Raw genomic sequence first — 12,933 nt, 5'->3', positions numbered from 1 at the left:
CCCTTGTTTTCAAATTCTCTTTGCTCATTTCAATAGCAGCATGACGTTGGATCATTAGTGGAAGGTCTCTGCAACTTGACATTGACACTATCTTTGGCGCTTGCGGCTTGACGGCCTTTTTTGCTCAACATCTCCTCTTTCTTTATCTGATAAAGCTTCTCACCAATACTCTGGAAAACATCTTTTACTCCTTGACCCGTCTTTGCACTTACTTCATAAAATAACAAATCCTGTTCTTCAGCATAAACCTTTGCTTCATCCGTCATTACTGCTCGTTTATCACCGTTGTCGCTAGAATCACAAAGATCTAATTTATTTCCTAGAAGACATATAATTAGATCCTCATCCCCGACCTTATTCTTCAACTCGTTCACCCAGTTTTGAGCCTTTGATAAAGAGTCTTGTTGTGTGATGTCGTATACAACCAGGGCAGCATTTGCATTGCGATAGTACATTGGTGCCAATGACTTGTAGCGTTCTTGACCAGCAGTATCCCAAATTTCAAATTTTATTACCGTATCTTCAGTTGAATCGCTCGAAGTATCCCTGATTTTTATGGTTTGTGATAGAAATGCTGCACCAATTGTACTCTCACGGAAGTCATCAAATGAATCCTTCACGAATCTATGAACTATGGATGATTTACCTACTGACGAGTCTCCCAATAAAACTAGTTTGAACTGAAACATATGAAATAAATATAAAACGCTTGATATTCCAGCTCCTTATTTGCGCTGTTTCTTCTTCAAAATTGTTGAAGATTTCATCTAAGCGGTCAACTTTTCATCAGGGGTCCTCTTCTATCAAATCATGAAATGCGGCATCGCAGAGATGAATATCAACAAACATCATGAAAAAGGCCAAAAAATGACCCATTCGGGCTATCCCCAGTATCTCGTGAGCACATAAGATAGTGTTGAAGTTATTACTGTTGTTTTCGCATAGCAAGATATGCAGTATAATGCCACTTTCGAGAGGTATACGCCGGCCTGTTTTTGAACAGGTCAATATAGAAGCTATATGGATTTCGATACGGCATGCCACACGACATAGAGGCTTGACGTCAAGAGAAAACAGCTTAGATGTGTAGTCTAGATCGAATTCGTCTTTTTGCCCGTTATTGTAATGTCAGGCCTGTGAGAGCATCGCTCATTGAGGTCAAGAGCGTCAACTTAGCTCAACTGATGTCCACAGGATTCCCAGATCGGTTCAAGAGTGTCAACAGAGCTGCTACCTATATTTCGATACGCTTTTGAAAGCATCTGGATCCTTTCACACAAATATCGTGTACGTTTGTCTCGTTCATAAGACATCTCAAGTCGAAGAATACATGGCAAGCATGGAAGCAGAGCTAAAGAAACTCAGTCGACCTACCAAGCAGCCCGAGTGACGACTGTAATTGATCAAGCATGTCATATCTACTGTGGAATGCCTGTATTCGATGAAGATATTGCTTATCTCGTGACTTCCAACCAATCAAAATGCCAGTTTGCTTTTTTTTATTTTACGGTATTTCGAAAATTTCTCCCTTTTAACAAAATTAACATCGAAAGCAAATCAACAAGTGAAGTTCAACAAATCGCCGAATATCAATAAGGTTAGGGGAATTGAGCGTGGAGATTGTGTGAGTTCTGAGTACCGTTCCTAGAGATGTTCAGATCCTCTAATTCGTTGTTGAAACTTGCGTTGACAAGGAGGACATTGGCAACAGGCAATGTCGTAAAATCTAGTGGTAAACCGGGAGCGACAGCAGGTCTGACGAAAACAAGCCCTGTACGCAGGATTCTGCTTCGCGTTTCTCTTGCGGTTTCTCTGTTCTATGCAGGTGGAATTGCTCTTTCTGAGTACAATGATAGTTTTGGAGATTTATTCGTTGATAACGTGCCATTTGCAGAGAATTTAGTTGATTTGGTGGAATCATATCGTTATTTCGTTTCACCTCCGCTGACTCTGGAAGAGCTGAGATCCAAATTTGGGGCTGTTCTAGGGGAAAAAGTGCTTTCGGTTCCTCAAGAAGGTGTCAAGGCTGGGTCTGTGGATAAAAAGTCTATGGTATTACAGATGTCTGACAATGCAAATGATCCTCTAGAAACAATTACTCAGAGTAAAGATGCAACTTTGCTGAAATTGGGTCCCATCACAGCTATGATGGACTCCAACACACCTGAAGCTACTGAGTTTAATTGTATTATAAATAGCCTGAACGAGACAGTTTCAAGAATCAATAATCATACCGTAACGCTTTCGAAGTCTCAATACGGCGATATACTGGAAGCATACCAAAAGCTTACGTCATCTGTTTGTTTGTTTGAAAAAGACTTTCAAGCCATTATAAATGATGAAATGAGTTCAAGAACGCAACAAATTCTTAAGGAGACAAATGATAAATACAAATTGAAGTTAAAGGAAGAAGAAAACGCCCTTACTGAGAAGTTTCTTCAAGAGCTCCATGAATTCAAGAACAATTTAGAAGAGCGCTCTTCAAAACAATTACAAGAAGATTTGAAGGCAAATGAACAGACTTTGCTTGCCAAACATGCGAACGAAGTTGCTTTGTTATCTATTACTCAAGTAGAAGAGTTCAACAAAATACTGAAGGAAAAGTTGGATACTGAAAGAGATGGAAGATTGGCACATCTGAAAGAATTAGACTCAAGCGTTGGCGATTTAGGTCAATCAGTGGAAAAATTGAATCATCTTCTAATGAAAAGAGAAGCTATTACTCAAATAACTTTAACATTGAATGAAATTAAATCAAAATTGAACTCTTCGAGTGAACGAAGTTTGAATTTGACAAAAGAAATACAAAGATTGAAAACTCTGTCGGACATTATACCAGATAAACCTAAACCCTGCTGCAAATCTAAGGATTCGTATCCATCATTACTTGACATTGCAATTTCAGAATTGAGCGATCTTACTAAAGAAAAAGAAATCCTATCCAATGAACAATTGTATAGCAGATGGAACCTATTGGAGAGCGATTTCAAAACTGCATCATTATTACCACCGAACGCTGGTATTCTAGGTCACACGTTTGCTAAAATTTGTTCCTTTTTCATCTTTACTAAAAAAGGTTCTTCGCCAAGTAGTAACGATTTCGATAGCGTCTTTGCAAGAGTAAATGAGAATTTGAGACTCGCAAAACTTGACAAGGCTGTTGAAGAAGTTGTTTCTTTAAAAGGTTGGCCACACATTCTCGGTAAAAATTGGATTGCCGATGCAAGAAGGAAAATCGAGGTCGAATCTTTAGTCAACGTGCTAGAATGTGAGGTAAGAACTCTTTAAGCGATTGACATAATTATTTCCTGTATAAACTATACATTCCTAAATAAAATTCATATTTTTCATTGTATTTTTTTTCTATTCTTCTGTCTCATTGTACATTGATTCTCAAGCGCAAGCGGGAGAATCCACTCAAGGACAGCATGAAAAGATCTTTATACAAAGAGGGAAAAATGAGCACTTCACAACTACTTACTGCAGACAAAAAGTGCCTTTACCCATGTCAAATTCTGCATTGCAAGTTTACGGTGGAGATGAAATTACAGCAGTTGTCATCGACCCGGGATCTTTCTCGACAAACATAGGTTATTCCGGTACAGATTGTCCTCAGGCAATTTTACCATCATATTTTGGCCACTATAAAGCGGAAGATAAGCCAGAGAGAGTGTTCTCAGAGCAATCAATTGGCATACCAAGACCTGAGTATGAAGTGAAATCAATTGTGGAAAATGGGATGGTCACTGACTGGGACGCAGCTCAAGATCAATGGGCATGGGCTTTGAAGCATCTACTTCATATGGAGTCTAATGCTGGAAAACCTGCATTTCTTACAGAATCTATTTGGAACACGATTGAAAATAAGAAAAAATCACTTGAGGTGCTTCTCGAATCCTTGCAATTTGAAGCGTGCTACCTATCATCAACACCAACTTGCGTATCTTTCGCAACTGGAAGACCTAACTGCTTGGTTGTCGATGTGGGACACGACACGATGAGCGTAAGTCCAGTAGTAGACGGTATGACATTGTCGAAGAGTACTACGAGAAACTTTTTTTCAGGAAAGTTTCTCAACCATCTGATAAAAAAATCATTGGGCACAAAGGAGTTGTTACCATTGTTTGAAGTAGAACAAAGACGGCCTCAGTTTAAGAGAAAAAAGTTTGATTATCGACCCGATGAATCATTATATAGATATGCTAATGATGCAGGATTTTTACAGGAATGTAAAGAAACTCTGTGCCAAGTGGCGCCCTCACCTTTGGATAAAATGAAGCCTGAATTGAATGCAATGGCCAAAAGATCGATTGAGGCACCATGGACAGAAGAATTGGTTTTTGACAGTGAGACAAGATTTGGATTTGCCGAAGAGCTATTCTATCCTAATAGGGAGGATATACCAGAAGGCTGGCCCCTTTCAGTAGATGGCGTCGTTGAAACTTGGCATAATGATTACATTCCACTGAAAAGAAACAAACCAATTGGTAAACAAGATAAGCAAAGTAATGATGAAGGTACTCCCGCAGCTGAAGCTATTCCAGACACAGCTGATACAACAAATGAAAATGGAAAGAGACCTGCTGAAATGGATGAAAAAAAAGCAACCCCTGGTATTGCAGATCTCGTCTATTCATCTATCATTGCTAGTGACGTTGATTTGCGAGCATCATTGGCGCATAATATAGTCCTAACAGGCGGGACTTCATCTATACCTGGTTTTAGTGATAGGTTAATGGCGGAATTAAACAGAATGCTTCCAGCATTAAAATTTAGAATACTAACGACAGGTTATACCAAGGAAAAACAGTATCAAGCATGGCTTGGAGGAAGTATTTTAACAAGTTTAGGTAGTTTCCATCAACTGTGGGTTGGAAAACAGGAGTACGAAGAGGTTGGTCCTGACAGGCTTCTACATGATAGATTTAGATAATAATGACGATCCCATACCTTCCTGAGGTAAAAATGTATTATAAATTTCATAGTTAAAAAAGTCTCCTAATCTTTAGTTTTGCATATACCCTTTCGCAGAAGATCTCTCCCGCACTCCATTAATGCATGTGTTCTGTTTTCAACATACCCAGCTTTATTATAAAATTCTGTTTTCCTTTGCATTATCGTCTCTGGATCTTGAATTTGGCGCAACTGTGACAAATCTTCAACCGCATTGGAGAGTAGTAATTGATTGTCAGCAAATATTTTTGTCAAATTATGAGATGGATCAGAATAAAATGCAACTGCAAATGACCATTTTAAGGCGGTCCTACCCTCATTTAAAATTTTTAAACTTTCCGGCAAAAATTGTCCTTCAATCCAAGAGACTCCTACACTTTCTTGAAGAGCTCTTACTTTATGCCCTATATTTTGTCCCAGCTTCCAATCTAATTTGGCTGACACTTCGTGCTCATTGAATACTCTATAGTAAAATGTATACCGTTTCAATGTTTTTCTTAGATCATCTTTGTCGGATTTGCCCTTGTCATCATCACTCTTATATACAGTGCATTGGTAGTAACTATTACCATGAGGAGCCCATTCTCCTCCACAAATCCAACAGAATTCATATTTACAGCTTGAGCAAACCATGTGGTTACAACCTCCATTTTTCTCAATATTCACAGAGCATTTTGGACATTCCTTTGTATGAGCTAGAACCCAATTTAGATTCTCGGACTCTTTTTTGGCCTTTTTTACCCAAGCACTCACCACACTACAGTCTGCAGGGGCATGCATTTCATATCCACAAGTAAAGCAAAAACTATGGTTGGATTTACAAGTCACAAACTTGGAGCAATGCAGTCGCGTGTATTCTTCTAAACTTGAAGCATCAAACAAATGGATGATACATTTACAGTCCGCATAAGGGCACCATTTGTAATTTCTGTTATGTTTAGTGACAAAACTCCTGATAGACGAATCCATCAATTTATGACTGGAGGCAGAACCCATTATCAGATCGATATCCTCGTTTTTCAATGCAAGTGAGCATCCCATACATGTAATAATGTTACCTTGGTTCAAGAGATCTTTGATATAATGTTTATAACAATCTGTGCAATATTCATGTCCGCATTCCATGACGAAGGTCTCCGTTTTATCTTCACAACATATCGGACATGTAAAGCTTTCTCGATGCTTTATACCGCGAACCAATCCATTTTCACCCTCTTTATCAGCTTCATGAACTCTTTTAAGGCCACTACCTATAAGAAGTTCATCTGCTTTTTCCGTCCAATCCTCCAACAGCCTTTCCTCACTCCAGTCGAATCGCTGCATGAGGAGCAGGATATCTTCAGCTGGAATTGACAAAACCGGCTGTAAGTGATCTACACGCTGCAGCATCCTTTGGAATATGTCGTCTGTTGTTAAGCTTTCATACCGCAAGTTGGGTAAGTTGCTGCCATCCAATGACGGCTTGTCAAGCGTATGAGTGCTTTGTTCTCTTAAAGGTTCATCCTCCGATTCGTCTTCTTCATCAAATTGCAGGTCCTCTATGTCAAATTCAGACTCATAACTTTGTAAGCTTTCGAACTTATGGCATGGTATTTCATCTGTACAGTGTACTGCGGTAGTTTGTGATTCATAAAGCTCCATGGACTCATTATCATAAAGTTCGTCCTCATATACAAGTGAGAGATAGCTATCACTTTCGACCTCACTCATTCTTTTGCTGAATACATCAGTAATATTTCAGTTAAGCTAAATATCACAACCTTCTCTGATATATTCATCACGATCTTTACACTTGCAACTTTTTTGACTAAGCGTGCCACAGGCACACGTTGTTTGACACTTTAACACTTTGAAATTTGAAACTGACAGACAATATTTGATATTAAATATGGAGAACATGATATATACCAATATATATACAAATGTGCAGCAAACATCGAGCAAACTTCGTCAGGATGACAGGATACTGCTATAGCACATGTACCATGCTATTACTTACATTCCAAGGGAATGTTCCACTCTATCTATGGCAGCTTTAATCTTCATGCCAATACGTGTGCTTAATTCATAATCACCTGCGTATCCCTGAGCTCTAAGTAGCCATTCTCTGCTTTCGGGTAGACCATCCATACCTTCAAGTTTCCAGGTGAAAAGAGCACGCTCATAAAGCGAAGCAGGGTAGAGCCAGGGATCTTCAGTTTTCTTGACATAACGAGTTTTGCCGTCTTCAAGTGAAAAAAATTTGGGCAAGACCTTCTCATCCATAATCGCACAGCCCTCCTGCAGCTTGTCCTGCCTTCTCATTGACAGAGAAATCAAGAAATCTTTTATCAACTCTTGATCCTCGTCTCTACAATCGATCGCCGGATTGTGAAATTCTTGCAGCATTTTAGTAGAAAGTTCTAGTCCAGATTTTGTCATTCTGTTGTAACCGTTGTAAAAGTAAGAGATCTCATGTACAGGTGAAGTTGCAATAGCGTCTAAAGGATCTGGTACACCTAAATCATTTTGCATGGATTTAAACTGTTGCACCTTTCTTAACATAAATCTATCAAGAGGCAAATTCTTGGATTTGAACGTTTTTTTGCCCAAAAGATTTGGTGCATCAAATATAAGTTCTGTAGCTCTCTGTTTATAGTAATCAGCTTTTTCACTTTCCATTAAACCCATTTTGCACATTCTCCAGTTTTCCAAATAACAACAACCAGCAAAGTATGTGTAAAATGCATGAGACCAGTCACTTATATTCATCAATGACAATAGATCTTCAGCTGCTCTATCATATCTATGAAGGTGAGAAAGGGTAATTGCTCGATCGAAGACTAAGAGCGACTTAACTTGTCGCATCTGAATGCTTTCTACATCAATTGAATCCAGTAAATTCACAGCTTCTTCGAGACGGCCCTTTCCAGAGAGCATTCTTGCCTCATTTAACAACCATAGAGCACTATTTGGAAATAGAGCCCTAGACTTCAAGAGTGCGTCTTCAAGAATCTTGCCTGGATGCAGTAAAGTTGGATCATCTAAATCGCCCTCCATGAAAGAGCCATTGCGCGTATCTTTTTTGGACAATGGAGAATGATTCTCTGTGATATCTTTCTTTCTTAAAGAAGTGGTACTGTCGCTGGTACTATTTTTCTTCAGTTGCACACCGGACGAACTTCTTTGAGACCTTGTCTTCGCTAAGGAAGAAGAGCTTGGCGTATTAGTGATGCTAGGTGAGTTTAAGGCAGGAATGTCGAAATCATCATCTGTGAATTGAAAAGGGCCATCGTAGTAAAACATCAATCCCAAGAGACCAATACATCCATGAACATTCCTTTGCCTTGTAGCTCTCCAAATGAGTCTGAGACCTTCCTCCCTGGAACCGTGAAATCCCACGATGGATAGGACAGCGCCGATTGTAGGAGGAATCAAAGAAAGAACAACTTGCAAGATTCCAAAACATAAGTTCACACCCGAATGAATAAATTCATCTATCGTAGCTTGTGAAAGATCAGCATCGAAAATGGGATCGTATTCTTTGATTTCATCACTGGGCAAATCTTTCATAGCTTCGAGACCCAATTCTTTCCGCAATCTGTTTATCGCTGGCGAGTTACCAATATGAGCGCCACATAATCTTTTTGTTCTCATCCGATGAATCTTTTCAGCGTACTCTAAAAGATCGTGATCTTCTTGCTCCTCAGGGCCTAGTTTATATGGAATATCCGCAGAGGCAAAAGGAGAATCAACTGATGCAAAGCTCGTCTGAGATTCATTCGATTCATTGTCAAGAGAAAGGGCAGCTTTTGATTTTGTTTTTTCAGCTTTTTTGATTGCTTCAAAAATTTCCTGCAGCATAGAATATGCCTTCCTTAACTTTAAAAGAGCCTTTGCAGCTTCCATCATGCTTTCGCTGAATAGCATTAATAGTGCATGCAACAGACATGACTCAGTATAGGTAACTGCATAAACAGTACCAGGAGGATATAATGAACTACTTTTAAGCTCCATCTTTTGCACATTTTGCCGACTTTTTAATGATAGTTGCTCCGCCTTAGCAAGGGTAGCTGATGCCTTTCTCATTTCTTGTGCTTCAAAACCCAATGTCGCTTCCAGAAATTCAATGACGCCTCTTGCCAATACATTTATGGTCTGGTCTGTGCCATCCTTGTTCTCATTATCTTTCAAAAGTTTAAGTCCCTCTTTCGCTCTATCATCAAGAACATAATCCATGGATTGAAGTGCTACTTCAAAATCGTGTGCCTGCTTCAAAACAAGCTTCGTCTTTTCTTCCTGAGACAGTTCTTCAGCAGGCTGATTCCTGCCGGTCAAAGCACCCAACACTCTAAACATCTTCTCAGCGATTTCTTTCCGAATACAACACTTAGCTTGACGTTAGGGTCTTTAAAAGTAACCCCAGAAGTAATAGCCTGGGAGCTCTAAATAATAACCTGGCAGCTTAAAACTAAAAATCCTCAATGTTGTCTGCACCACGATTTCTGGGAGTCTATTGATTTCCCCTTGAAGTTAGAGCTGATCGAGAGAAACAAAATAGATCGGAACACCCCACAAAATGAATAAACAACCAGAAAAATATGTAGAGATAACAAAGTACTAAATGTCCAGAAACGTTTACACACTACACCTAGATATGTAGCCATATAAAATACTGAATACCTCTAAGTCTATAAATAAATGTGAGCCATAGGGATGGTGTGATGGCTCGTGGTGTCAATGATGATGGCCGAACGCCGAGCGATAATGAAAAATGGAAAAAGTGAGATTTAACCGATGCAGATCAATGAAGATCCGTATCAACTCAAGCTGAAGTTAGAAATGGTTGATTTGCAATTGAGTTAGTCGACAATAGGAATTTGTTTGGTATGTGCAAGCAAATGCTAGTATTTTGAGGAGCTTCTCGCTCGTTTACCCGCAACGCTCGATTTAGAGATCCGACCGTTACAGATGAGTGTTTTTGATTTCTCTTTTAATATTCTTTATCTCTTGCTTCATTTGTTTCTTCTTGGTCTTGTCAATATGTTTGATAGTAGCTGGATTGATGACGTTTACAATGTATCTATCGACGCTGTCCCAGACTTGTTGATTCAACTCTCGGGGCAGTTTACGGCCGTATAAACATTGATCTACCAGCCACATACCAACGATGAACGACTTCCGATCGAGGGTTCCGTCTTGTCTCGTATCGACTTTATCATATATCTGAAATAGTAAATCACTTGGTAAATTCGACCGGACCCATATATCTTTGACAACAATGTTGAGCATCAATCCATCTTCTGGCAATGGAACACTAGGAGCCGATTTACCGGTCATTATTGAGTCCCACCAGGGCAAGAGCTCTAGGTACAGACATCTATTACTTACCCACATTCCTTCGTACCTCTTTCTTTCCTGTGGTGTTACAAAACCCACGTCATTATGGGACTTCCAGGGTTTATCTTCATTGAAGGGTTGGGATTTGTGGTTATGACGATGGTCGTGATGATGAAGATGATGAGTATATGGAACAGCAGCTGCAGTATTCTTCAAATGCCTTTTCAGTCGATACGTTCTTTTGCGTCTTCTTTTCTCATCGTTTCGTTCGACTGAATCGCTATCTGAATCAGTAGAGCTAACATCTGAGTCAATATCGTCACCTGCCCCATATCTTTCGAAGCGATTTTTTTCGTCTGTACTATCTGACACTCTGTCATGTGCAGACCTGTGTTCTTTTCCTCTCATAGTGGTCTTGAACTTCATATTTTGGTTGGTAGTGACCACCGGCCTGCCATACTCATCAGAAGTTACACTAGATTTTCCCAAGTGTTGATTGTTAGTCTGGTCCAGCCTATGCTTGCTTCTTGACCCAAAAATTTTTGTCTTGAGCCTGCCCATTCTCGATTGCCTCGTGTGATTGGGTATAAGATCTGGTAAAGTACCCTGGTAAGTCACAGTGGGATGATCAACTTTGTTCATGTTCCCGTAAGCGGCGTTTGCACTTACTGCAGCAGCCGTTGAATCATAATTAGCATCTACAGGTGTCGCCAGGGAAAACGAGCTAGAACTGTTTTGATGTGTGTCAGTGTAATCAGAATTATATTTTCCCTGCACATCAGCATCTTCATCGTCATAAACCTCTTCTTCTTCTTTGTCATCATCATCGTCATCTTCATCACCTTCGTCATCATCGTCTTCGTCATCTTCAAAACCTCGTTCAAATGATGAACGATCTGTAACCATCGACAAAAGTGAATTTGATATTGGCGTTGAATTTATCGATTCTATATCACTATTATCCTCGGTCTTGCTATCATCATTATTGTTATCATCAAACTCTCCAAAGTCATATTCGTTGGCGCCTTCTGTACTATTCTTATCGAAATATATCTTTGGTGGCGGTACACGACTAGGCAACGCCCTGTTTTCCTTAAGCTTGGAGCTTGATCCATTCAAAACAGTATTCGATGCGTTCGAATTTGAATTGGTTATCGATGTCGTTGAGCCATGTTTCGGATTCTTGGGGAAGTTCGAAGATTCTGATAAGTTAGGAGAAACAGATCGCAGCTTGGGCTGTGGTCTGGGGAGGAATTGAGCTTGCTGTTGTAGTGATTTTGAATGGGACTGTGTCTGATGCGAGTTCTGCGTCTGGATTTGAGATGGAGGCTGCACCTGACTAACTGATTGACTTGAAAACGATTGTGGCGGCGGTACTCTAGTATATTCTATACCAGCCCCTCCATTATCTTTCTCAAAGTGCGTCCTTGAAGCCACGTTTCTCACGGGCGTGTTACTTTCACGCTCGTCAATTTGACTCCAATGAGCCGCCGCCAGTTGAGCTGCTGCTTGAGCCGATTCAGAATTTTCCAGCACTTTAGAGTTATGTGAATTGCTTGTTTGGACCGGCGACAAAATTGGTCGTCTTATCTGGTTGTTGGAACTTCTTTCATTTGTTGAAAGATGGACCTGAGAGGCTGAATTGTTTCTCTTGTACCTTGGCTGTGGAGAAATGATAGACCCTGGAGTTTGTGAAGATGACGCCGTTGAATGTGTATTGAGACTAGATTGCGAAGAAGCATGTTTTTGAAAGATAATCTGTGCGGCTCTCACAGAATCATTCATTGCTTGCTCTGAAAGATCAGAGCCACTTGAGTTCTGAGTTCGTTTAGATTTCTTTCTGATGAATGCCATATCCTATGTATATCGTTAGCGATCACAAACTCCAATGTACTCACTCATATAACAATCCACTAACCTGTTGCCTGCTACTTCCTTCAATGGTGCTTCTTGCCCATCCCTACTCCATTCCTTTGTAAACAAATTACATATAATAAACTTGCTTTTGAATATGAAAAAGCACTTTGATAATAAAGCTAAAGAATAACCAATATATCTTAAAGTGAAACAAATGCATCATGGCAGAACAAATTAGCCACAAGAAATCACTGCGTGTGAGTAGACTCGGCAGAGACAGACGGCAGCTACTAAAAGAATATTATAAATTAGAGTCTGCTCAAGAGGAAGCGCTTGCTGAAACAGGGAATGGAAAGCTCGAACACAATCAAATAGAAAATGCTGCGGATGTTTCAGAATCGCCAGAGAAGGAAGTAGAAAAGAGCATTGGCGATCAGACGTTCAAAGAACTGGTGCAGACTCATAACACACTGCTGAAGAAAGAGACTGAAACGAATAACTCTATAAAGAATACGATATACGAGAATTATTACGATCTGATCAAGGTAGATACCCTGCTTAAAGGAATTACGGAGGCTAATGAACCCCAACTGAGCCAATTGAGGAAAACTGTTGAGATGCTGAGGAAATAATAGCACTTTAGAGCTTTCTGTAAGCCCTATGAAGCTCTCTATACAGCTGAGAATTCATGGGCAATCGAGGTGAATGCACAGTAAAGTGCTCGCTCATGGGCGTGACGGCAGAAGCCACCACCCAAATCTTTCCAGCTCAGCGCTGCCTGCCGGAGGCATAACATGACGTTTG

At 40.0% G+C, this 12,933-nt stretch overlaps 7 protein-coding genes across 7 annotated transcripts; 3 read left to right on the top strand and 4 right to left on the bottom strand.

Moving 5' to 3' along the window:
* Positions 1-29: 29 nt before the first annotated feature.
* YPT52 (Rab family GTPase YPT52) lies at positions 30-689 on the bottom strand (the record flags this gene model as incomplete). Its single annotated transcript, XM_037290626.1, has 1 exon — positions 30-689. One exon carries the CDS (start codon positions 687-689, stop codon positions 30-32), a length of 660 nt encoding a protein of 219 aa, XP_037146521.1.
* A 961-nt stretch (positions 690-1,650) lies between these two features.
* MIC60 (Mic60p) lies at positions 1,651-3,288 on the top strand (the record flags this gene model as incomplete). Its single annotated transcript, XM_037290625.1, has 1 exon — positions 1,651-3,288. One exon carries the CDS (start codon positions 1,651-1,653, stop codon positions 3,286-3,288), a length of 1,638 nt encoding a protein of 545 aa, XP_037146520.1.
* Positions 3,289-3,505: 217 nt separating this feature from the next.
* On the top strand, positions 3,506-4,933 carry ARP4 (Arp4p; the record flags this gene model as incomplete). Its single annotated transcript, XM_037290624.1, has 1 exon — positions 3,506-4,933. The coding sequence occupies one exon, from the start codon at positions 3,506-3,508 to the stop codon at positions 4,931-4,933; it is 1,428 nt and encodes a 475-aa protein (XP_037146519.1).
* A 65-nt stretch (positions 4,934-4,998) lies between these two features.
* Positions 4,999-6,663, bottom strand: HEL1 (E3 ubiquitin-protein ligase HEL1; the record flags this gene model as incomplete). Its single annotated transcript, XM_037290623.1, has 1 exon — positions 4,999-6,663. The coding sequence occupies one exon, from the start codon at positions 6,661-6,663 to the stop codon at positions 4,999-5,001; it is 1,665 nt and encodes a 554-aa protein (XP_037146518.1).
* Positions 6,664-6,948: 285 nt separating this feature from the next.
* HG535_0H01190 (uncharacterized protein) lies at positions 6,949-9,291 on the bottom strand (the record flags this gene model as incomplete). The annotated part of the gene is made up of 1 exon (XM_037290622.1): positions 6,949-9,291. One exon carries the CDS (start codon positions 9,289-9,291, stop codon positions 6,949-6,951), a length of 2,343 nt encoding a protein of 780 aa, XP_037146517.1.
* A 606-nt stretch (positions 9,292-9,897) lies between these two features.
* On the bottom strand, positions 9,898-12,126 carry HG535_0H01180 (uncharacterized protein; the record flags this gene model as incomplete). Its single annotated transcript, XM_037290621.1, has 1 exon — positions 9,898-12,126. The coding sequence occupies one exon, from the start codon at positions 12,124-12,126 to the stop codon at positions 9,898-9,900; it is 2,229 nt and encodes a 742-aa protein (XP_037146516.1).
* A 224-nt stretch (positions 12,127-12,350) lies between these two features.
* Positions 12,351-12,761, top strand: VPS51 (Vps51p; the record flags this gene model as incomplete). Its single annotated transcript, XM_037290620.1, has 1 exon — positions 12,351-12,761. One exon carries the CDS (start codon positions 12,351-12,353, stop codon positions 12,759-12,761), a length of 411 nt encoding a protein of 136 aa, XP_037146515.1.
* Positions 12,762-12,933: the final 172 nt, after the last annotated feature.

The sequence above is a fragment of the Zygotorulaspora mrakii genome, chromosome 8 (genome assembly GCF_013402915.1).
Source record: "Zygotorulaspora mrakii chromosome 8, complete sequence".
NCBI classification, from domain to species: domain Eukaryota; kingdom Fungi; phylum Ascomycota; class Saccharomycetes; order Saccharomycetales; family Saccharomycetaceae; genus Zygotorulaspora; species Zygotorulaspora mrakii.
Note: the sequence above shows the minus strand (reverse complement) of the source record. Positions and strands in the feature narration are given on the sequence as shown.